Genomic DNA, 24373 nt, shown 5'->3' with positions numbered 1-24373 from the left:
AAACAAGGATACGCTTGTTGTGTATCGCTTCCTTGCCCAGATTCAACATGTGAACCCCAACAATCCCTCCCAGCCTTTCAACAGAACCTGCAATCACGTTTCGGCACTACATGGCTATGTCACCACACAACGCTGTTGTGACGACATCCGATTGTCCTGAGATGTCACTGCAGCGGCAACACCACAAAGCATTGTGATGTCATGCCAGAGGATAACATGCAGGCCGCAGCCCTAGCTCGCCTGCCACACCCCGATGGCGACCACACCCGTGACAGCCCGGGCCCGCGCCGCGGCGGTGCAGCCTCGCTCCGGGCTGGGGGGCGCAGCGCGTGCAGAGGACGCGCCCTGCTCAGCGCCCAAAAGCCTCCGCGTGAGGGACTAGAACAGCTGACAGGCGGTCACGTGGTTCGCAGGGCAGCTGGGATCGCTGAGCTAGTGGCGCAGAGGGAGCAGGTTGCCGGCGGGCGGCTCCAGTTCCGTGAGTGCCGGGTTCGGCTGGGCAAGGGGCGAGCTCGCCTGCGGGCAGGGAGCGGGGTGAAGGGTCCTCTGTGCCTGGCTGGGGAGAAGGAGCCCCGTCCCCCATGTCTGGCTGAGGGGGGGGACTCCCATGTGTTGTGGGGCTGGTGAGGTGTCTCTTCGGCTGTGGGGTCTCATCCCTGGGCAGACCCTGCATTTGTTTGTGGGAGGTGGTTTCTAGCTGAGGCCCCAGTGGAGCTGGGGGTCACCCCCCACACATTTGTGAGGCTGGAGTTGGGAGCCCCTGGGTGCCATTGTGGTCACGGACCAGCTCCCTCCTGCTGACTTGTCACCCCTCCACTGCCAGCCCCAGAACACACGGATTAACATTGGAAGTGGTAGACACAGCCACCCAGAGACTTGTGGCGGTGGTCACCTATTTTATAAACATCAGGACAACAAACTGGTACCTGAGTCTACAAGGGGATGTTGACATTTCTGTACCCCCACGCACCACAAAAGAAATCTGCAAGTCACTTTATTAACTGACATTGCCAACATTTTTATTGACTTGAAACATAGAACAAAAAGTTAATACAACCAATTTTATATATATATATATATATATATATATAAAGCCCCATAGTACAGGAAAATTTTAAAGTAACTTTGAAGTTGTACAGTTTCTGTTTAACACAGGTTCATTTTTAGCTTTTTTCACCCATTCTCAAAAGGTCTGCAAATACAACTGACATGTTTAAAAGTACCTGTATGATTTGGAAATTTATACTAGAATAATGAAACAATCGTTTAGAAAAATAATCTTGCAGTTTTACTTACACAGCACAGGTCTTAAATTCCCCTCTAATACTGATCCCTTGTTTTGGCTTAAGTGACTTTGCCAGACTTTTCTCCTAAGTGTCCCCACAGGAGTTGTGATGCCTCGGCACTGCAGAAAGCCAAGTTATCCAAAGCTGGGTATCCAAAAATTAGTGAATACTTCTGAAAACTTGACTGTATACACTTCTGCTTTAGTAATAATGGGAATAGTAAAATTGATCTACCTCATGTAGGTGTTGGGAGTATATTAGTACTGAATTGCATTGAACCATAGAGATGATTGGAAATCTAGGGTCTGTATGAGCTGTGTTAAATATGTTTTTCAGTGCTATCAAACTGACACTAAATGAATAGAGTATTTCACTGAAACACAGTAAGTTAACTAAAATGAACTGAGAGCGCTTCTCAGAATGGTTTGATTTTTGAAAATTGTTTTGTTTTTTAGATCTGTGCTTTGCACTTTGGAGTGGGAGTGGTTCATATCTATCTGTCAGACATGCTGCTAACGAAAGAGAGAATATTAATGATGTTTGTTCTGTAACTTCTTTCCATGATGACAGACAAATTTGATGGCAGTTTTTTATATTGGGCTCAGTTTACTTTCTAAATAGACAACACATAGGTAAAGGGGGTTTGGGTCCTACTAAAGGCAGTGCAAATGAAGTGAAGTGAGTCATGTCATTATTGGTTCTGTGGTTTTAATTTTCCTCCCCCCTTTTTAAGGAAATCCCAAATTGTGATGGAAAGTGGGAGATGGATTAGGATTTAAAAGCCTCCTAGAAAGAGTATGTTTTGAGGAGGAATTGGGAGGAAAGGGTGGAGCTATGGCCCACCGGGTCAGGAGAGAATTCCAGATAATGGGACAGCATGGGAAAAGCCTGGAGAACAGGAGTAGTAGGACACAAGGGGGTGTATTAGTCATCATGCCACTTGGGTGGAATGTGAGAGTTGGGAGGGAGGTGGTGTAAAGGAAATTATTTAGGCATGAGCCAGCTTGTAAACTGTCCAATGTCAATTATATTGGAAGCCTTAAAGTTTGTATTTATATGATCATAAGAATTACCATACCCAATCAGTCCAGTGGTCCATCTTGTCCAGTCCCTGACAGTGTCTAGTATTAGAAGCATCAGAGGAAGCTGAAAGAAATCCTACAATGGACAGTTAAAGTTTAACCTGCCCATAGGAAATGTTTCTTCCTAGCCCCTGTCACTTAGTGATTGGTTTATACCTTGGAACATGAGGGTTTAAATCCCTTATTAACTGTCTGCCTAATGTAATTGCGTCTAATGTCCTGTCTAATGTAAAACTGGATGTTCTCAGTCATAGATTGGACAAACTTCTTTGAATCTTACTAACCTCTTGGCTTCAAAGATAACATAAAGAATGACTCTACTGGGTCAGACAAGTGGTCCAGTGCCAGATGCTTCAGCAGGAATGAACAGAACAGGGAAATTATCAAGTAATCCATCCCCTATTGTCCAGACCCAACTTCTGGTAGTCAGAAGTGTAGGGGCACCCACAGTATGGGTTTGTGTCCCTGACCATCTTGGCTAATAGCTATTAATGAATTTACCTACTTTTTTTTTAAATTCAGTTATTCTTTTGGCCTTCATAACATCCACTAGCAACGAGTTCCACAGGTTGATTGTGCATTGTGTGAAGAAGTGCTTCCTTATGTTTGTTTTAAACCTGCTTTCCAATTCCAATATTTTTTTGAGGTAGGGCGACCAGAATTGCATGCAGTATTCAAGGTGTGGGTGTACTATGGATTTATATTGTGGCATTATGATATTTTTCTGTCTTATCTGTCCCTTTCCTAATGTTTCCTAACATTGTGTTAGGTTTTTTTTTTTTTTTTTTTTTTGACTACCATTGCACTCTGAGCAGATGTTTTCAGAGAACTATCCACAGTGACTCCAAGATCTCTTTCTTGAGCGGTAACAGCTAATTTAGACCCCATCATTTTGTGTATATATAGTTGGGATTATGTTTAACGGGGATATCTTCTGATAATGAATTCCACATGTTAATTGTGTGCTGTTTTAAGTTTGTTGCTCCAGGGAGGTTGTGTAACAGTTGTTGGGTACTAGGTTAGGATCTGGGGAGACCTGAGTTCAATTCCATGCTCCACCGCAGACTTCCTGTGTGACCTTGGTCAGGTCACTTAGCCTCTTTGTGGTTCATTTCCCCTTCTATAAAATGAAGATAATAGCACTTCTCTACATCACAAAGGTGTTGCGAGAATAAATATATTAAAGATTGTGAGGTGCTCAGATACTGTGGTGATAAGTATGTATGATAAATAGACAGACCCTAGAACCTGACCTCATATGAGCAGGCTATTCCTTAAGTTTGCTGCCTTCCAATTTCATTGACGGTTTCTTTTTTTCTTATATGAGAGAGTAAACAGAAGCACCTGATTTTTACCTTCTCTATAATATTCATTATTTTAAATATCTCTATCACATCTCCATTTACTCATTTCCTCTTTTAAACTAAACAGGCCCAATTTTTTCAATATCTCCTTGCATGGAAGCTTTTCCATATATTTTCATGAATAAATCTCTGGCCCAAATTAACCATCCTCTTACAAAAACTTGTTAACTCCCTTGTCAGCAAAGTGAAAATGAAATAGTCATCCTAAGGAAATTGGATCCCATTCCTCAAAATGATTTTTAGTTCATGCTTAGTTTAAAGTTTAAAATCCAAACTGTTTACTAGACCCACCTACTAGATTGAGGTATCATATTAGGGATGTTTATAAATGATTTTAAGCACACAGTAAGATGCAGGCTTCCTGAGATAGACAGTATATATGTATACATCTGGAAGTACAGGCACTAAATTGTATCCTTTGGACTTATCATGACATTTCCAGCAAGTCATCGTTTTGTTTGCCTAAATCTCTGAATTTCTCCCCCCTCAAACTACCTAAGATGGCTTCAGAAGGCATCCAGCAGAATGGCTTTCTACTGAGCCTCTGGTGCCCCCAGTTTCAAATTGTGTGACTGCACACCAGAGAATGCACTGCTGCCGACAATAGATTCAAAATATAAAATCAATTGACTATTCACATTAACACCATGAATAAAACATTTCTAACTAGTATCACAGTGTATAGCACTGGCTGGAATCACTGAGCCTGCTGTTGTGGCCCTGTTGCTGCACAAGTATGTGCATCAGCTGCTTTGTAAACAGTGCTCGTGCTGACATTGCAGTTTCTCCTGCAGATCTATTTGCAATAAAGAGGCAGCAGTAGCAGTAGTGTTGTGGTGCTAATGCTGTACTCACCTAGACAAGTTAAGGAGCTGATAAAAATATTGGATTATATTATTCATTTATTTCAGTTTAACTACTGCTTCGGGATTTTATTTTATGCCTTTTCTCAGTTAACAATCATTAGCATAAAAGAGAAAAGTAAAAACTGAAAGATACACAAAAAATCTCACAACAGGCTGTGGCCCTGCATGTGAATCCACTCAGTCATGCTCACATGGAACCCCACTGACCTCAGAATGGGTCTCATTGTAAAATCAGAGGCACAGTCACTACAAATTTAAAACAAATTTTAAATTTTGACCTAAAGGAAATAGAACATCCTCGTGCGCAATTTCTCTCCCTCCACTCCATCCTCCCATTCGTTTCCTTTGTTGTCCCCCTTCTACCAGTCTCCTGATCTGTTCCCTCTCCCTTCACTCATGGTGGATTTAAATCAGCAAGCAGAACACATTTATTTAAATGATTATAATTGTTTCCCATTTGTGTATTAAATTAATTTGCCAAAGAAAAGTTCATTGTCACTGGTTGATATAACCATTAAAACATATTGATTTGATTATTTAAACTAACTGTAGCATGGATGCTAGATGTGGTACTTTTTTGTTAACCAGGAGGATTAACTACAACTATATACATTTATTTAAGCAATTACATAGCTTAATTTAGATTCTTATTTCTATATTTTTTTCATTATATTAAAATGGTGCATCTTGTATTTCTTATTTACTAGATAATGAACTTTTTTTATTCATGATTTGTGTCCAGCTGAATTTGGATGGAAAATGGAATTCAATTTAAAAAGCACAAAAACAGCATTTTAAGTATTTTTATTGGTTGGGGAAAATCTGGTAGTTTCATTTAATCTCTAATTGTTGAAATTTACAGGAGAGGCTACACTCTGAAGAATGCTAGATGATTGATGAATAATCTGCAAAACTGAAAATAAAAGTAATTAACCCAAAAGCACAACAGAGACTGAAAGACTGCCATTTGGAAAAAGGTAAAAAACAATTTTTCCTCCATTATAAAGAATGAAAATGAAATAGATGACTTTTAGTACCATATTTATAAAGCTTGACCTCAAATGTTAAATGTTCTTCCCCGATCCATTATATTTAAAAATAGTCTTTAACTCATTAAACTTTATGAGGAGGGCTCATTAATTCAGCTCATCATTTTTTATGTCTGTGAAGTATTTAATAAAGTAGAGTGAGTGTAGGCCTTCACGTAAGTTGCTGTCAATTCAAATTTAATTTTAAATACATTTGTTTTTAAAATAAATACTTAACTTAAAATGGATTTTTAGATAAAAATCCGGATTTTTAATTTAAAAAAACTCATCCTGCTTGTTGCTGCTGTTAAGGCTTTTTAAGACGCCCAAATGTAGTATCAGGAGTCTGTGATCTCTCCTGGTGCTTAATTTTTAGACCAGTAATAATTGACATAGACTATTTACAATTGCAGGAACTGAAACCCAGCAGGACCCTCCAAACCTTTGAGTTCTCTGGATGACGAGGGTGCGCAGCACCTTGCAAGGTCACACATTAACTAACTTAAACAGTTGATTAGTGTAAAAACTGAGGGTCTAGTTACAGTATAAACAAACATTTTAATGTGAAGTACAAAATGAACAAATTGATCTTGTTCAGAATATTATATCAGAATTGGACACGTAAAAACTTCTTATAAAATAAAACAGTATTTGTCAGTATACTAAACCTATCAGCAAGAGAAATGAAACTAGATTTAGAGAAAACATTTTGAACAATATCTGCAATATATAGTGTTGCATTCTGTTTTGAGTTTCATTTCTTTGTTTTTGTATCTTTCTGCACTTACCAAGAAGTGCTGAGTTGACGTAAATGAAGATAGGGAACCATCATAAATTTTTAGTAATGGAGGGTCTGTGCATATATATCCATTGGAAATACACTTCTGTCATTATAAAATATTCTGGAACATAAACCCTTTCCACAGCTTTTCTCTCTTTAATCCAGAACGAGGAGTTTACACCACAGAGGTGTTTACTTATTAATCAGATCTGATTAATACAGGGTGAGAGTTCTCAATGAGCTGGAATCTTATTTTCTAATCCAAAGGTTAACCAGAAATGTATAATAGAACAGACCTTGCACCATGCAGATAGATACTTTTGGAGCTAAGACGATGTAGAGTGCTCTCTAAAATTTATTATACTGCTTTGAACAAAACAAGTTTTATCTTATAAGAAGTGTCTTTTAATTGACTGCAAACAGTTCTTACTGGATGCCTATAAGGATCAGGAAGGTATGCCTACACTTAGTCATGTTAACACTGTGTTCCAATTTGCAGTCATGGAACAAGAACCAGATCCTGCTATTCTAGAAGATGCAAACATTAAAGCTATTAAAGAAGAGTTCAAGAAAGCCTTTATCTTTGTCAATAAAGGACTGAATACAGATGAATTGGGTCAAAAGGAAGAAGCAAGGAACTACTATAAGCAAGGACTTGACCACTTGCTTAGGGGAGTTAGCATTCCATCACAAGGTCCTGAATGTACAGGATCCCAGTGGGACTCTGCCAGACAAATGCAGCAAAAGATGCAAGAGACTTTACAAAATGTTAGAACTCGACTGAATATTCTAGAACAAAATACCCCTGCTAGGCAAACTAATGCCATCACAATGAATGTGCCTCTAGAGGTGCCCAAGTTATACCCAGTGATTCCCACTAATGAAAAGCCAGAAAGGCCCCCTGCACCTTATTCTCTGATTCCACTATCTGGGCCTCCTGCAGCAAATGAAAATGTTGCAACTACAAGCAAAGGGCAACTTCCAGCTATGAGTCCTTCATCTCCAAAAGCTCACTCTCTACCACATGAAGCTCCTCCTGTGTATACCCCTCAAGCTACTGATGGACACTATACTGTATCTTACGGTACAGACTCTGGGGAGCTCTCCTCAGTTGGAGAGGACTTCTACACAAAATGTACTCAGCCACCTCCCCTTGAAAGTCTAGGAGTAGATGCAGATGAATTGATCCTGATTCCCCAAGGAGTACAGATATTCTTTGTGAGTCCTGATGGGCAGGTTAGTGCTCCTTCATATCCTGGATACCTGCGCATTGTGAAGTTCTTGGACACTGATGGTGCAATGGCCCAGAATCGTCCCCCTGCGTTTCTTCAGGTAACAGTTGGTGTGGTGTTTAACTTTAGAATACATTGTGTCTGTTATCAATTTTTGCATACCTGCTAGAACTTGGTAATCTGAGCCATTTTGCCTCTTGCACTTCTTCTGAGCCAAAACCTGCTTCTCTTGTGTTACTTTGAAAGAACCTGTAGCTAGTGAAGGAATAGTTCTCTGTACATTTATTGTAGGCATAGATGCCACAATACGTGCTGTTGTCTCTGTGAAGAAATAGCTCTTTTTTGTCTGTCTGAGAGTTCCAGAACACCAAACGTTTCAATGGATTGCTTTTTTGGAATGGGTTGGCTTTTAACACTTTTTTGATCTTATAGAACTTGTTTTCCCTTTCCTCAGATAAATTTGACCTATTGAATGATATATTGCCATCAACTGAATCTGTGTATAAAGGGTCAGTTTAAAATGGACTTAAATACTTAACTTTCTAGCTGAACATGCCAGTATGGTTTACTTGGATAACCGCAGTTCTGAATTTGTGTTGTATGTCCAACCTACTTATGTAAACTAGGGATGGAACAGACTTTTTAGGTTATCTAGTCCATCTTCTTGCCAGTGCAGCATTGTTTCCTTGTGTACATTTAGTACTGTTTTTCCAGCCTGGCTTCCGACTTCAGTCTCTTCTTTTGAGAGGTTGTTTGTTTGGATCTTCTTATCCTTGTCTACAAGGGGGACGTATTCCCACCATTTGGTTCAGCTCCACAAGTGTTAGCAGCACTAGACGCTCTGGACAGCTCATTGGCAGCCATGCCCATTCTTTACACTGTGTCATGTAAACCTGCTCTGAGTGGAGCAGAATGGCATAGGGACTGTAAATCCAGCACCTGTTTGGCATTAGGCTCCTCTACTGCTGAAGCTGAGTTTCCCGGGTCTCAGTAAAAGGCTGCTGTGCTATATGATGGCCCTGTGAAAGGGAATTTTATTTGTTCCTTATTTAACTTTGGTGGCAGTCTATTGAGAATGATGTATCCCAACAATACACTTTTCAGGATCATTTGAGGCTTTTTTAATAAAACTACATGGGAACCTTGGAGTCTATGATGCTAATCTGTACAGATCCTTTACCCTTCAACTGACATTGCTTTTGGCATATTGAAAAAGCATGATTCTTTAATTTATATAAATGAATGTATTTGTCATTTTCAGGTTTGTGATTGGCTGTATCCTCTTATGTGCAACCATTCTCCTGTTCTGTGCTGTAATACTGGAGTCTACATGTTCCCAGATCTGATGTCGCAGGTACCAGGATCCCACGTGGGAGTAGTGCTATCTTCAGAACTCCCAGCAGCTGACAGAGAGCTGTTTGAAGATCTGTTAAAACAGATGTCTGACCTCAGAGTCCAGGTAAATTCTAGGGCAATAGTTTTAAACCAAGGATGAAAGATACAACAAATTGTAACTGCATAACAGGCATAACTTTGGGGTCTTACAGAAGAGTGATCTGGATCACTTGGTAAGCTGGGCAGAGTAATATGCATTTTAATACAGCCAAATGCAAAGGTCATACATTTAGAAAAAACTATTGTAGGCAGTATTTAAGGATGGGGGACTATATCATGGAAAGCAGTGACTTGAAAGAGGATACTCAACTGAATGTGAGTTTCCAAAAAAAGGCTAATATGATTCTCCAGGGAAATATTTAGTAGAAGGGCACTATTATCTAGCAGTGGTGAGACCACTGCTTGACTACTGTGTCCAATTTGGTTTACATTTAAAAAAAGATATTTAAAAAAAAAAGGCAGTTTGAGTAGAACTTCAAAAATGATTAGAGAGCTGGAAAGCATGCTTGAACAGAATTTTTTTAAAGAGCTGAATCTACTTAGCTTACTGCAGAGAAGGTTAAGAGGTCACTTGACCAGTCTATAAGCAGCTACACAGGGAAAAGATATCTGATATTAGAGGACTCATTAATTTAGCAGACAAAGGAATAACAAGATCCAGTGGCTGGAAGTTGAAGTTAGAAAAACTCTAATTCGAAATAAGATGAAAATTCTTAACAGTGAGGGTAATTAAGCATTGGTAAATCCATCATCACTTAAAGGCTGTAAATCAAGACTGGTTGCCTTTCTAAAAGATGTGCTCTTCTTTTACCACCAGAACTCAAACTCAGTAGTGTTCATGAAGGACCCAGTCCTGCAGTGTTTTATGTCCAGGGAGCCCCCTTTGGCCAATGTAAAATCCTGTTAACCTCAGTGCAGCACTGTGTTGGCACAGGATCCTGTATGCAAGGCATTGCAGGGTTGAGGCATTACTTAACAGGGAAAAATAATTTCTTCCAGTACAGGAATTACTTGGTGAAATTCTGTGGTCTGTGTTATGCAGGAGTTCAGACTAGATGTTCACAGTGGTCCTTTAATGGCCTTAAAATGCCATAAATCTATTAATTTGCCCTGATATGATGATGCAGGTGCCAAGATCCCATGAGGGAGTAGGATTATCTTCAGAACTTGCAGCAGCTGACAGAGAACATTATGAGGATATGTTAAAACAGATGTCTGACCTCAAAGTCCAGGTAAATTCTAGGGCAGTGATTTTAAACCAATGATAAAAAATGCAAATTGTCAGTGAGTAACAAGTGTAACTTTATAGTGTTTAAAACTGTCAAATTGGCTTCTATGGTAGCCTGTGGTGGTGGAGTGCTCTGCCACAAAGGAAATGCAAAGGTGAATTCTGGTTCTGGTCTTGCCCCTTAATCTAAAAAGGCTTTGAAATGCTGTAGATCTTACCCCTTGGGAGGGAGTTCCTTCTAGTTAAGAAAACATCCCAACCCCATTCTGTAATCAGTATGCTTGTGATTACATGATAGCACTGAGTACTATCTCAACAACATTTGCTAGAAGGGTGCTGGCAACAGTGAGTTGGGGAAATTCCCAAGGTTCTGCTGTGGATTACTTGTTTAGTGCTTACAGTGAGTCAGCCTGCTTGGATGCAAAGGACCACTGGAGAAGAGGATGAGTGGGGAAATATTTTTAGGAATTTTAAAGAAATATGATTAACTTATTAAAAATATCACAATTAAGAAAGAACACATTATAATTGAGGGAATCTATTTCCTCTATGTAGAACGCCATTTACGGTAGTTTAATTTTTCTCAGAATTGTCAGCCTTCTGACAAGTATTTCTGTAAAGGTTCTAATATTGGTAGAACCAGCTGCCAGATATCTGTAAACTCAAAATATGTTACCAAATTGTTGTGTTTGCTCTGGAGAGTATTGTATATTATTTAGTGCCTACAATATGCTTAGCACTGTGCAATACATACAAATAGTCAGTCCCTGTTCTGAAGAGCTTGTCTAATGGAATGACATGCAAAACATGAGAGGATGACTTAAAAGGTAAAATGCAACAAAACACAGATTCCCACTAATGAAAAGCCAGAAAGGCCCCCTGCACCTTATTCTCTGATTCCACCATCTGGGCCTCCTGCAGCAAATGAAAATGTTGCAACTACAAGCAAAGGGCAACTTCCAGCTATGAGTCCTTCATCTCCAAAAGCTCACTCTCTACCACATGAAGCTCCTCCTGTGTATACCTCTCAAGCTCCTCCTGTGTATACCCCTCAAGCTACTGATGGATACTAATTAGAAAGTCACTACTGCTGTGACATGAAAGTAGTAGGTGTGGTGGCTTTCCTTAGCGAGCAACATAGAGAAATGCATGGGAAAGGGTTTGGAAGGAGACCAATGGGACATGAAGCCTGGTGTAAATCATAGAACAGAGGACCAAAAGGGAAACACAGCAAGAGACAGATCTGAGATGTACGCAGATTCATGAAGGGATATTTCCTCTTGGAATAACATGTACATTGGATTCAGTAATTTTTGAGTTGCAAACATTCAGTATTTACTAGGAAAGTAAAACTTTGTTTTTCTTTTCTTTTTAAAGTACTTCATAAGCTGGTAGTCTTGATTTAATACTAAAAATATATGGTATTCACTATATATTGTTGTGTATTTGCCAGAGGTATTTTTATCATCCATGTCCATGATCAGTAAATCCCACTCCCTGACCTTGCAAAATACTTTCTCCCTTCCTCTTTCTACTAACCAAGTCACCTAATGTTTGCTGTTGAGAGAATCCACTTGAGACTATTATAGTGTTATAATAAAATCATGGAGGAGTTGTGAGTATTTCTTGGCTTTCTGTAATGACCATACTTATGAGCTATCACAAAGTTCTAAGTTATTTCTTTCATTGAGGAGACAGATTTCAGAGTAGCAGCCGTGTTAGTCTGTATCCGCAAAAAGAACAAGAGTACTTGTGGCACCTTAGAGACTAACAAATTTATTAGAGCATAAGCTTTCGTGGGCTACAGCTATATGCATCCGAAGAAGTGGGCTGTAGCCCACGAAAGCTTATGCTCTAATAAATTTGTTAGTCTCTAAGGTGCCACAAGTACTTCTATTGAGGAGACAGTGCTTTTCAATTTCAAGAATTCTGAGCAATATGCTGAAATAGGATTGACTGTGAAATGCTCTTCTAAAAAAAAGCTTATCTTTAAAGTTGCTCTGTGTTGGCAACCAACTTTTAAGACCATTTTAAAGAGTTTTTTCAAATCCAAAATAAACATTCATACTGCCTTGTCTAATTTTAAAAGATTCTAGAAATCAACATCTAAACTTTTAGTGGCATTTACGAAGGGGGGAGGGGTGGGAAGCATTACAGAGCCGCCTTTGTTGGCTTCTGAATGTTTAGCTAAATTGTTGTTGTGGGTTTTTTTTATATACAGTACTGATGAGGACATAATTAGCAACTATATGTCATGTCTAACAAAATGACATGAGTTTTACTCTACATTGCAAAACAATCTATTTTTGCTTTATAATGACTCACTTAAGGAGCTTACAGTGTCGAGGATTAGTCAATGATACAAACTATAAAGTAACTTATCTGGGTCCAGCTGTATGTGTTAAGGATTTTTACCTAACAGGTATTTTAATTGTTTACATACAAGACAGTGTACACATTCAAAAATGGGATCCTATACTGTTATCAAACAATAATTGGTCATTTTCTTGGAGTTGTGAATAATATACTAAAGTCACTGACATTAGAATAGTAGGGCAATACTGGAGGTGAATCTCTGCATGCAAATCATACAGATTATGTTGCAGTGTTCATCTTCCAGTAGCACGTTTTTTAGTATCTCTGGCTGTTCAACAGAAAACTAAGAAAGAGCTCATCTATTTTTGGACTTCCTCTCTGTTCACCTTTCTCCTACTGTAACAGTCCTGTTCCATGTCCTTATTTTACTTTATTTTCTGAAAATATTTATTGAAATACACTTCCTCTGATTCTCCTGTCTAGTATTATTTTGTTTTGTATTTTTGTCCCTTATTTGATATCTGTGTTCCTGGATGGTAATTATAACCATTCTTTTCCATTGGTCCTAGACAGATCTTTTTTTCTTTCAGAACTTTAACCAATCCTCTTTTCACCTCTATAGATTACTTCTAGCTAAAGAGGGCAGAGAAAATTAAGGCGAGTTTTAACGCTACTTAATTTCAACAGTAAATAATACAAGTACAAGTTAAATACCAGGAGGGTCAAAGTAAAGTCCATTACATACTAAAATCATATTAATTGCAACAAAGTTGCTTTATGAAAAATAGTAGCCAGTCTGGTCTTTGCCACTGCTACTTCTGACATTGACAAACATTGCAGTCTAATCCAAAGGCTTTAGAATGTTAGAGATGAAGGCAGGTAAAGTAGCCCCCCTTGGCCTGAAGAGAAGGCAGCATCATACACCACTCTGTAGTGTTCCTGGCTGTGCCAGTCTGTAAAAGCTCTAGCAGCACACGGCGTGAATAAATTTCCTTTTATTTATAAATTTAGGAGGGGAAGAGAAGAGGGAGCAAATTCCCAGCAAAGCTGTGTTTTGTTGTTGCAGCTGGACTCTCTGGGCAAAGATAGAACAGAAGGGGCTGCAGCTCCCATACTGAACAGCAGCAAAGCATTGTCTTCCCTCTTAAAAATAAAATGGAAAGATGGACGTGTTTCTATTTTTTTTTCTTACATTAAACCCCCAAAATAGAGTTCTCGGCTCTGTTAATTGACCAAACACTCCTGTTAGTAAGTTTCCACTCTAATTAGACCAGTCTACAATTTTTGTTTTAAAATGCTTATTAGAAAAGTTTCTAAAACAATATTGCTGTGAAAAAGTCACTGAATCTCTTCCTTGTCCCATAGCAACACACAGGCTTTCATCCATTCTCTGCTAATTTACCTCAGAAATAAGGAACTTAATCCCAGATTTTTAAAGATATTTAGACATTGCTCTGCTCAGTGTTGCAATGCTTAAGTCTCATTAAAAGGTCAACAGGATGTAGGATCCTGTCACTTTTGAAAATGAGGCTTTGGCTCCTAAGTCGCTTCAGCTTTATAACACTGAGTGGAGTAACACCTAAAGACCTTTAAAAATCTTGATCTCAGCTACTGTGGTTAATGGAGACCATCTAAGTACCTAAATAGGATAACTTGGTAGCTTGCTAAATACTTTATTTTCATGAATGTGTATTTCATCCCTTAGCCTTTGGAAGCTTCAAGTGATGTGATTAACCTGGCCCAGACTGTACGCATCCAACCAGAGCCTGAAGGAGGAGAGGGAGAAAGAGAGTTACCTGAGTGGAGTGAGAAAGTAGCCCACGGAATCTTGTCAGGTACTACCGGAATCAGGGATTTATGTTTAATATAATTGTCCTGCTAGTAGTGTTTAAACACTATATTTTGACTTAAAGGCATTGTTGCTGATGAACACTTTGTGGGGCAGGGGAGCTAGATCCACAAAGATTACTTAAGCTCTGTTGCAATGCCCAACTTTAGGCACCCAGCCACCTAGCTGAATCCATAGCCTTGAGTAAGGCACCTAGATTTCCTGTACAATGCATGGGGAGAGTTAGATGCCTAAAAATTGGGATTCACTATAGATAGCACAGAGTGGGGGAGCCACCTAAACTAGCCAATAGGAAATTTTGAGGAGAGGTATGACCTCAATCAAGCTCACTAAAAGGAGTTAGGCACTGAAGTCTGGGTCAGAGGGAGGCGCCTCCCTTCACTCAGGATTCACTGCCTTGAATTCTCTCTTGGACAAAGGTGCCTAAGCCAGGTCAGTCCTTTCTCACAAAAACAGAGGAGAAGGTGGTGCCCTCTCCCTCCTTACACGCAATAGCCAGGTGGTTAGAGCATCCACCAGGTTCAATGCCCACTCTGCCTAAACTAGAGCAGAGACTTGAACCCTGGTCTTCCACTTCCCCAGGTGAGTGCCCTAATCACTGGGCTGTAGAGTCGATCTCTCTGACCCAATGAATATTTATTTTATACAAAGTGGAACAGCTGCAGAAGCTGAGAGTGCCCCACTCCAGACTACTGCATAGTCAAGTGGTTAGGGCGCACACCTGAGAGCAGGGAGACCTAGGTTACAGTCCCTGCTCCTCTCTTGCAGAGTGGGGATTTGAACCTGGATCTCCCACATCCTGAGTGAGTGCTCTAACTACTCAGATATACAGTATAAGAGGGGCACCACCATCTCCACTGTTTTGTGTAGGGCCTGATCCAGTAAGCATGCCCTAAGACTGTCTCTGAGGTGAGATTGGTGGGGAACACCTAATCTGAGATCCCACCATGAGTTAGGCACCTGGTGTCAGGGTTTAGACAGTTGTGTGCATGCCAACCACCAGCAGAAACTTAGACACCTACAGGGTTAGATGGCATCTGAGTGGGGGTTCTGAGAATCTAAATGTTGGACTTAAGTGCCTAAATCCCTTTGTGGCTCTAGCCCTGAATGATTCAAGCCACTGAAACGAAACGGTTTTAGTCCTTTATGATTATATTAGAGAAAACGGGCATCTGATCTTTAAAGAAAAGATAAGCGTTCTGTACTCCAGGTATGTGGTGACAGAAGAATAAATTTGTCTGTTTTATAGAATCCTGTTTCCAGTACATTAGGCCTGCATTTCTTGTGCTGTGCTTGCTTGTGGGCTAATGGGAGCAAACTAAGCTGCCCTTGAATGACTCAGTACTGCTTTTTCTAAGAGAGTGCAGAGAGTAGTTGTGGGTAATTGTTCCTCTGCTCCCAGGGTTCTCTCCTGCTGATCACACCTCCTGTTCAGTGTGTGACTCTGGTGGGAGGGTTAATGAAGAGAGATGGACTGTGTTGCATCCAGAATGCTAATGACACCCAGCTCTCTCTGTCTCACACTTAACCATGCTGGATCAGAGTCTATATGATGAAATTGAGGCTTGGATGAGGGTTAGCTAGGTGTGACTGAAATCAGACAAGTTGGAAATAATTTGGTGGTTGGGGAGGAAGCAGAAAGAAGAGTTGTGGAAATTCATTCATGCTAGCACCTCTGACTGAGGAAGTACAGCTGTCATTTGCAATACAGGTGTGTAATTTAGGTATGTTGTTAGGAGGGAGGAGAAAATACTGCCAGAAGTCCAGTCTGTAAATACTACACATCATAAGTTAATTAATTTGTTTTGAAGGAGCATCCTGGTTGAGTTGGGGTTTGGTCAAGGGAGCAGAATATACTGGCAGAGCAATCCACAAAGGAGCTTCCAAATTGCGAGAACACATTCAACCAGAAGAAAAACCTTTGGAAGTCAATCCAACTGTAGCCAAGGGGCTTCATGTAGCAAAACAAGCTACTGGAGGAGCTGTAAAAGTCAGCCGGTTTTTGGGTAAGATGTTCTGCATCTGAATTCTGCAAAAAGATGTTGTATTGTAGAGGTAGGCAACCTATGGCATGCATGCCAAAGGCGGCACACGAGCTGATTTTTCAGTGGCACTCACACTGCCTGGGTCCTGGCCACCAGTCCGGGGGGCTCTGTGAGTTGGGTATTATAGAGTAACCTGGAGGAGCTAGTTAAAGTATGTGCCCTCCTGACCAGCTTACATCTATTTAAACAAGGCAGAAAAAAGGCAAGGAAGTATTATCCCCAATTTACAGATAGGAAATTGAGTCACAGAGAATTGCCCCAGACTGAGTTTATGGACTAGTCTACACTAGAAGTGCTACATTGGCGCAGCTGCACTATGTCTGGTGAAGATGCTTTATGCTGACGGGAGACAGCTCTCCTGTCAGCATAACTACTCCACCTCCACAAGAGTGGTAGCTATGTCGATAGGAGAGCGTCTCCTGCCAACATAGCACTGTCCACACTGGTGCTTTGATTGGGGTAACTTGCCTCGCTTGGGAGGAGTGGCTTTTTCACACCCCTGAGCGACATAAGTTATATCAACATAAGTGGTAAGTGTAGACCTGCCCTATGACAGAACTAAGAAACTAACCTAGATCTTGATTTCAAGTCCAGTGCCTTAACCACAAGATCATCCTTCCTCTTTTAATGGGACCTGGGGCTGCTCAGCATATCTGAAAATCAGGCCACTTCTATTTAGGTGCCTAAATATGAGTTTAGAAGCCTCTTTCTCATGAATGGAATAAAATTGCAACATTTTAGATTTTAGTAGAACTTTTAATTCAGTGAACCAAACATTTTTTTTCTCTCTATTTAACAAGAACTTTGAGTCTCAATCTGAATACTTTTTTTGTGTGTTAGTTGAAGGGGTATGTTCAATAGCAAGCAGTATTGGAAGAGAGTTAGCCCCACATGTGAAGAAGCATGGGAGCAAATTTGTTCCTGAGTCGCTTAAGAAAGACAAAGATGGAAAGTCCATTTTTGATGGTGCCATGGTTGTAGCAGCAAGTGGAGTTCAAGGTAACAAAAAAAGAATTCTAAATGCATGCTGCAAGCTACATAACTCTCTCATTTTTGCAATGCGTTGGCTTAAAATAAACCATTTGATTATATTTATAGGGTTTTCAACAGTATGGCAAGGTTTGGAAAGTGCAGCAAAATGCATTGCTACTAGTGTTTCAACCGAGACTGTTCAGACTGTCCAGCACAAGTAAGTTACATTTTTATCAGCTTAGTAACTGGTTTGTCTCCTACAATAAACTAGGATTATGTATGAACGATGGCCAACATATATGCCTTCTTATTAATCTTCTAGATTTTACAAAATTATAGCAAAGCTTACTATACAGGATAAAATCTCTTTGCACTAGGTATACAGTAAATGATGTTCTTGTAAGTGAATAGTGACAGGCTTGCCCTCTATCTAAATCTGATTACCGTATATACTTGTTCATAAGCGGAATATTTTTGGTAAAAAAGTGACACATCAAAGAGCGGGGGTCAGCTTATAAATGGGTCTACACCAAAATTTGATTTTCAACGCCATGGAATCATTGAATTGAATATCTAATACATTATTGTTTTGTTTACCTGGAGCGTTCAGAGGCACGGAGCCCCTCAGCTCCCAGTGGCCGTGGTTCGCCATTCTCAGCCAATGGGAGCTGTGGGAAGTGGTGCGCCACAGAAGCAGCTAGCAGCAGGTCCTGCTCCTAGGCAGAGGTGCGCAAGCGGCTTCGCACGACTCTTGCCCGCAGGCACCGCCCCCTCCCTCCACAGTTCCCATTGGCCTGTTGCCGGCCAATGGGAGTGCAGAGCCGGTTCTCAGGTTGCGGGCAGTGCGCGGAGCCCCGTGGCCCCCCTGCCTAGAAGCCGGACCTGCTGCTGGCCGCTTCCAGGGTACAGTGCAGTGTCAAAACAAGTAGGCACTAGCCTGCCTTAGCTGGGCAGCACCGCCAATGGGACTTTTAATGTCCCAGTTGGCGGTGTTGACCAGAGCAACCCAGTGCCTGACATGCCGCGACCCATTTGAAAAATGCTGCCCTAATGGACTTATTTTTTAGCTCTGTGGTCTAAATTAGTACAACTTTGAGAGATGTAGGTAGAAATCCTATTCAGAATTTGATGTGTGTATTTCAACACCATTTTTATTTAAAAAACACACAACCCTGTCTGGCTAAAATACTTCTAACTTTGAGTCACTTCTAACTCTGGTTGAGTCTTCACTGTTTTGGTTTACCAAAGTTTAACAAAAATTCAGATGAAGATGAGATAATCTGGTGTACAAGGAAGGAGTTTCAGCTACAAGTAGGTGCAAAGGAGGACATAAAAGGGGAGTGAAGGAAACTTAAAACATAGGCCTCAGCAGTAGAGATATTGAGCAGAGCATTTAAAGTTAGAGTGGACATAAATACAGATGTTGCCAGAGACAAGTAAGAGTGGGGGAAAGGATAGGGGGATTTAGGAGCATGTGGTATTACGGTGATGGGAAGAAAGATGATGGTAGAGATCATCTGAAGAGTTGAGAAAATTACCAACTGGGAGATATGAAAAGGAATGTTGGAAAGATGATGACTAAGGTGAAAGGGTGCAAGTTTTGATCTGGAAAACAATACAATAGGCATGATCAGAACTGGGAGGTTCAGTAAAGGCACTTGGGTAACAATGGAGTCAGTGACAGATGGACTAGCAGCAGCCAGGTCAAAGTGGTACATGTAAATGCAAACAGATCAGAAGAGCACAAAGAAGCAGGTAAGACAATGAGTAGACAAACAATATAGAGTAGAGGTCACTGGTGAAAAGTTCAAGTTCTGTGGTTGTGCATTTCAGACTGGAGGCTGTGAATGTACTCCTGGAATGCATTTTGGGGAGATGGCAAGCAGGTTGGTGATTGGGTCTTTTATAGGTGGCTGCAAGAAATACATTAAGGCTTATGGTAGGCTGGGCATAATGCCTGCAGGTGGCATGGAAAGAAAATCATTAGTCTTACACCCTGGATACAATGACATTTCATTTTTTTTATTTTTTTTTTAAACTAGCTTTTCTGTACTCCCCACCCTGTAGGATGAAGTAATTTGTTTATAAAAATCTGCAAGAGCTTTGGTGGAAATATTAGCAGATATTGCTATTTACAGAGCTATAGACTGGGCATGTCTGAGAAACCTGCTTAAAGGTGGGAGTAATCATCAGTCTTATCAGGGCTTTTATTGTGTTTGTTCCATATGTCATTTTTTAGAACAGGCTGACTAATCAAAACTGCATCACTGTTACCTGGCTGTCTAATGGAATCTTACGCCTAATGAACTGTCATACTTATTTCTAATAGGAAGTGGCTGGAGGAGCTGTATTAGTACTCTGCTGCCATTTAAAATCATATTAATGTTTGTTTTTATTTTAGATATAAAAATAGGAAACATGGAGATCAGCTATCAACAGCCACTAAGAGTGACAAGCAATAAGTAACTAAATTTTGCAGTTAACTAAAACTTACAGTATTTGAGGGTCCTGTGGCACCTTTAAGACTAACAGAAGTATTGGGAGCATAAGCTTTCGTGGGTAAGAACCTCACTTCTTCAGATGCAAGTCTTAAAGGTGCCACAGGACCCTCTGTTGCTTTTTACAGATTCAGACTAACACGGCTACCCCTCTGATACTTTACAGTATTTGATAATTGAGGATTCCCCCCCACCCCCATCTCTTGCATTTGGCTCTATCCAAACATGTTTTAAAATCCTACAAGAGATCTTTTTAAGTTGGTTTCAGTTTAGGTGGGCAGAACTCAGTTTTCTATAAGACAACTGTAAAAATCAGCATTATGTACATCAAAGGAACACTGTCAGGTTTCCACCAAGCTACAAATGTTCTGGACTTGAATGTAGCTGCAGAACTACTAGCTCTGTTTGGGTGCAAGTGAAGTAAGTGGCCTCTAACTACTTGGGTTCTTATACTGGTGTCCCTCATTCTAGTATCTGAGTGCATCTTGACACATTTAAAAACAAAAACCTTCTCAGTTGAGGCACTCAGATTTTGACCTGGGGTGAAGAATCAATTTATCAAATCTTGTGTGTATATAGGGTTTAGGAAGAAAGCAAAATTTACAATACACTTTGGCATTGGATGTACCATAATCAGTGCAGCTACCTGTTGCAGTGATGCTGCAGCAAACTTATTTAGTGTATCAACGGAGGAAATAACTAATCAAACTGGCAAATATTTACTCCTTCTTGCTGTCCACTAATTCTGTGATCTGCAAATTAGACCATAATCCTGATTAAGGCTGCTACTCTATCAACAGAGAATATTAAATTTTTTTTTTCCTCCTCATTTAGTTTCCGTGCTTAGTCCAGCCCTCAGTAGCCAGGGCTGCTCTTCTAGTATTAGATAAGGATCCAGACTTTGGTTCTCCTAACATAATACATTACCTCCACCTTTTCTTTTAAAAAAACAAAACAAAACAAAAAAACTTTCAGACAAAAAACGCAGCAAAAAAATTATGGCCCTGACTCTGAGCTGGGTCTTGCAGGAGGCTCAGCCCGGATGGTGAAGCAAAGTTGGTTTAGCACTGTTGGGATTCTCAGATCACCAAGACTATTTCTGGCCTGCTCTTACTTATGCATGGCTACAGTGCGTCCCAAGGGGCTGTGTGGCAACTTGGAACAGCTGGATTGCTGAGTGCTCTGGACATTCCCCTGTGCTGGTCCAATACAAGGATGTTATGCTGGCCCTACATTGCTGGAGAAATTCCTAAATGGGGAGATCTGGTTGCTTACCTGCCCCCTTAGGCTATAGAAGCAGTGTAAAGAGGCTGGAACACAGCCCAGGACTGAGACCTATGTTTGAGTATGTTGGACTAATACCTCCCCTTGCCAGGATCTTCTGATACCAGGACACTACTGACTGAGGCTTTCCAATTAGTAGAACTACTCTCTTCCCATTGTTCTGTCTCCAATTCATCTCATTTCCTTTATTCACACCTGTAGGGGAACAGTCAGATTTTCATCCCCCAATACCATTTACACCTAACTCCTGTAGAAAAGAACAGAGCAGTAGTTGGTATTCTGACACTTGAAAAGAAAGTTATGGAATTAATAAACCTTGTGACAGATTAGCAGCCATAATGGATATGAATTATTTTAGCAATTTTTAATTTTGATGTTTAAATATTTAAATGAAGTCTGGTCAAACTTGATCTGGGTTCTTTCTTTTTCTTTGTGCTATGCCTAAACTCTTGCTTTGGGAGTGAAGATTTCAAGAGGGGTGAATTGCTACAATCCATAGTAGCTGTAGTCTTGTGAAGACCCCATACTGAAACAGATTTACAACCATGTGGGCATGGGGAGCAAGGGTTTGCGCATAAGGAAAATTGAATGAACAGATGACCTCACTTGTATTAAAGTTTAAAATGTATTTTCATATCTACAAATATGATGTTTCTTAAGGTATGGGGATGATGCAGGCCATGCTACAGACAACGCTATGAATTCTGCAATCAATGTTGGTGTGACAGCATTTAACATTGACAACATTGGTATCAAAGCTGTAGTGAAGAAAACTGCAAAAGAGACTGGTTATGCTGTGCTGGATGAATATAAAGTACTAGAAAAGGAGAAAAAGGATGGAAGACAAAACAGTTAATTTCCCAAAGCCTTACAGTATGGATGTAACTTACTATTTTAAAGTAATGGGATAATGCTAACTATAACGTAAGTATTTATTTTTATAATTGTCTTTATGAAAACTAATTCTTTACATACTTGAGAAAACTGAAGGCATAAAACTAGTCATTTTCTCTGAGTTGAAAGTACCCTTCATTCAGCACTTCTGCATCATGTATCAGTCTGACCACTGGAAGGATATGGATTCGGAATTACATGTAGTACAGTCAGGGGAAAAAAAAATCATCTCCATAATCTATTAATTCAAAAACACTATTTTTCAAAATATAAAATGGAACAGTAACATGAATGGAAATATGAATTTGTCTTGAGTATTTTTGTAATGCTGTTTTGTAAAGAAAAAGGGTTGGTATTCTGAATAAATCTAATAGGGTTTATAGTTTAATTCCCCTTTTAATTATTATGGTTGAAATGAGTTTGCCAAGGCAGAATTGTCTTATCTAATTATATGCACTAAGATTAGTTTTGGGTTCCATTCTTTAGTTTCCAAAGACTAGAGAAATTCCTTTAGGACAGCTAACATTTAAATAGCAGCTGAGCTAATGACCAAAGTCCTATTAAAAGAAATGAAAGAGAGCCTCCGGTAGCCTCCCTCCTTTTAAAGTTAAATGCTTTTCAGAACAAATATTTATATAAACCAAAGACTTAAACCACACTGTTTGTTAGGGTGACAAGTACTCTCTGTACAAGAGAACCAACTCAAAAATAATCAGAATACTCACAATTTGGCAGTAAAAAAAGAGAATTCAGTAATTCTGTGCAAGCTGATTGAGGGGGGGAAGAGAACTAACTCAGTATGATCAAAAAAACAAAACACAACTGTTTTTTCTGTAACCATCAGGGTGAGACTCTATCCAGGAAAAAACTGTTCTATAGAAAAGTTTTCACTGACCTTTTACACTGCATGTGTTTCACAGTCCATCTACTGTAACTGCAATGTCTTTAGAAAGATTTGTAATGTATTGTAACATTGGGTATTACTGCCCTCTAATGGAATATCAGGGTATTTGAAATGTTAAGTTTTTGTTTCTGTCTACTTCAGTATCTAGCATTAAATTCCACCAATTATTAAAATGAGCTTTCAACCTTGGTAAGGGCTTGACTTCATGGGCATGAACACAATGAAAAAAAATTCTGAAAATCATACCAATGAATGTAATATACATGCTGCTTTTGTAAATAGTTACTTTTTGCCCACTTTCTACTCAAACATGAACTGTCCTGATGTTTCTTGTACACTTGTATTCTACAACAGCTTTGTGTAGTACACAGGAGTGTAGTACATATGAAAAACTCAGGTCATTCTCTGCTACTGGCTCAAAAATTCATTACTGGGCTTCACAGCTGCTATCCGTTCCAGTCTTGATTGAACCTGTAGTGGAAACAAAATGACATTTACAAACCATCTTTCACATTAATTACAGAAAATGATTTAACTGTGTGACTGGCTCAGACTCATGAATAAATGCAATCAAAGTCTATACTAATGGATTAATAGAAGATAGTGTATTTGCATGGCTATTACATGCCTGCAACTGGTGATGGTGAGAAGCATGAGGCCAAGAGCATAACAACTTGATACACAATTCCTGGAGTGTCTTGTGGAATTGAAATTATAAATAAAACTAATTGACCTGTGTGTTTAGCATTATTATAGATGCAGAGCTACTGTGTGAATTTTCTGTTGTGAGAAAAGTAAAAATCTGGGATTTTTCCTGAAGTGACAGTCAAGATCATAACCTTCACCCTGATCTATACTAGCAACTCTTACTGGTATAGCAGTGTCTGTTAAGGGTATGGGGGTGTTTTGGCAAGATTTCTATACTAGCAAATACCCTGCTCTAGATGCAGTTATACAGGCATAAAAGTGATTTTGTGGCTAGTTCATTTTGCTCACTGGACCAGTATAAGGTATGCCTCCACTAAAGGCTTGCTTACCGGTATAGCTATATTGATAAATCCTTTCTAGTGTAGACTAGGCCTTAGTTTTGTAACATGCTTCTGTCTCTACCTACTATCTGCTGCTTCAGGAGCAGGCAAAACATTATTCAAGTTGCCAATCCTGTAATGCTCAGAAAGGAGAACAGGATATCCCTTTGAGTTTATGCTATAACCCAAAGTGTTCTCAAGCAGCAGTATTAAACAGCCATACTGCGTCTAACCAATGGTCCATTTAGCCCAGTAACCTGTCTTGACAGTGGTCAGTGCCAGATGCTTCAAAGGGAATGAACAGAACAAGGCAATTTCAAG

The 24373-nt window shown here is 39.8% G+C and overlaps 1 protein-coding gene across 1 annotated transcript; it reads left to right on the top strand.

Moving 5' to 3' along the window:
* Nucleotides 1-413: 413 nt before the first annotated feature.
* LOC112120987 (spartin-like) lies at nucleotides 414-22082 on the top strand. The gene is made up of 10 exons (XM_026653433.1): nucleotides 414-478; nucleotides 5461-5575; nucleotides 6907-7739; nucleotides 8901-9098; nucleotides 10162-10266; nucleotides 14284-14413; nucleotides 16239-16433; nucleotides 17313-17471; nucleotides 17571-17661; nucleotides 21887-22082. The coding sequence occupies exons 3-10, from the start codon at nucleotides 6909-6911 to the stop codon at nucleotides 22080-22082; spliced, it is 1905 nt and encodes a 634-aa protein (XP_026509218.1). The 5' UTR covers nucleotides 414-478; nucleotides 5461-5575; nucleotides 6907-6908.
* The last annotated feature ends 2291 nt before the right edge of the window (nucleotides 22083-24373 follow it).

The sequence above is a fragment of the Terrapene carolina genome, unplaced genomic scaffold (genome assembly GCF_002925995.2).
Source record: "Terrapene carolina triunguis isolate 2854851 unplaced genomic scaffold, T_m_triunguis-2.0 Scaffold139, whole genome shotgun sequence".
NCBI lineage: Eukaryota > Metazoa > Chordata > Testudines > Emydidae > Terrapene > Terrapene triunguis.
The sequence above is the reverse complement of the archived record's forward strand: the minus strand, read 5'-3'. Positions and strand labels throughout refer to the sequence as shown.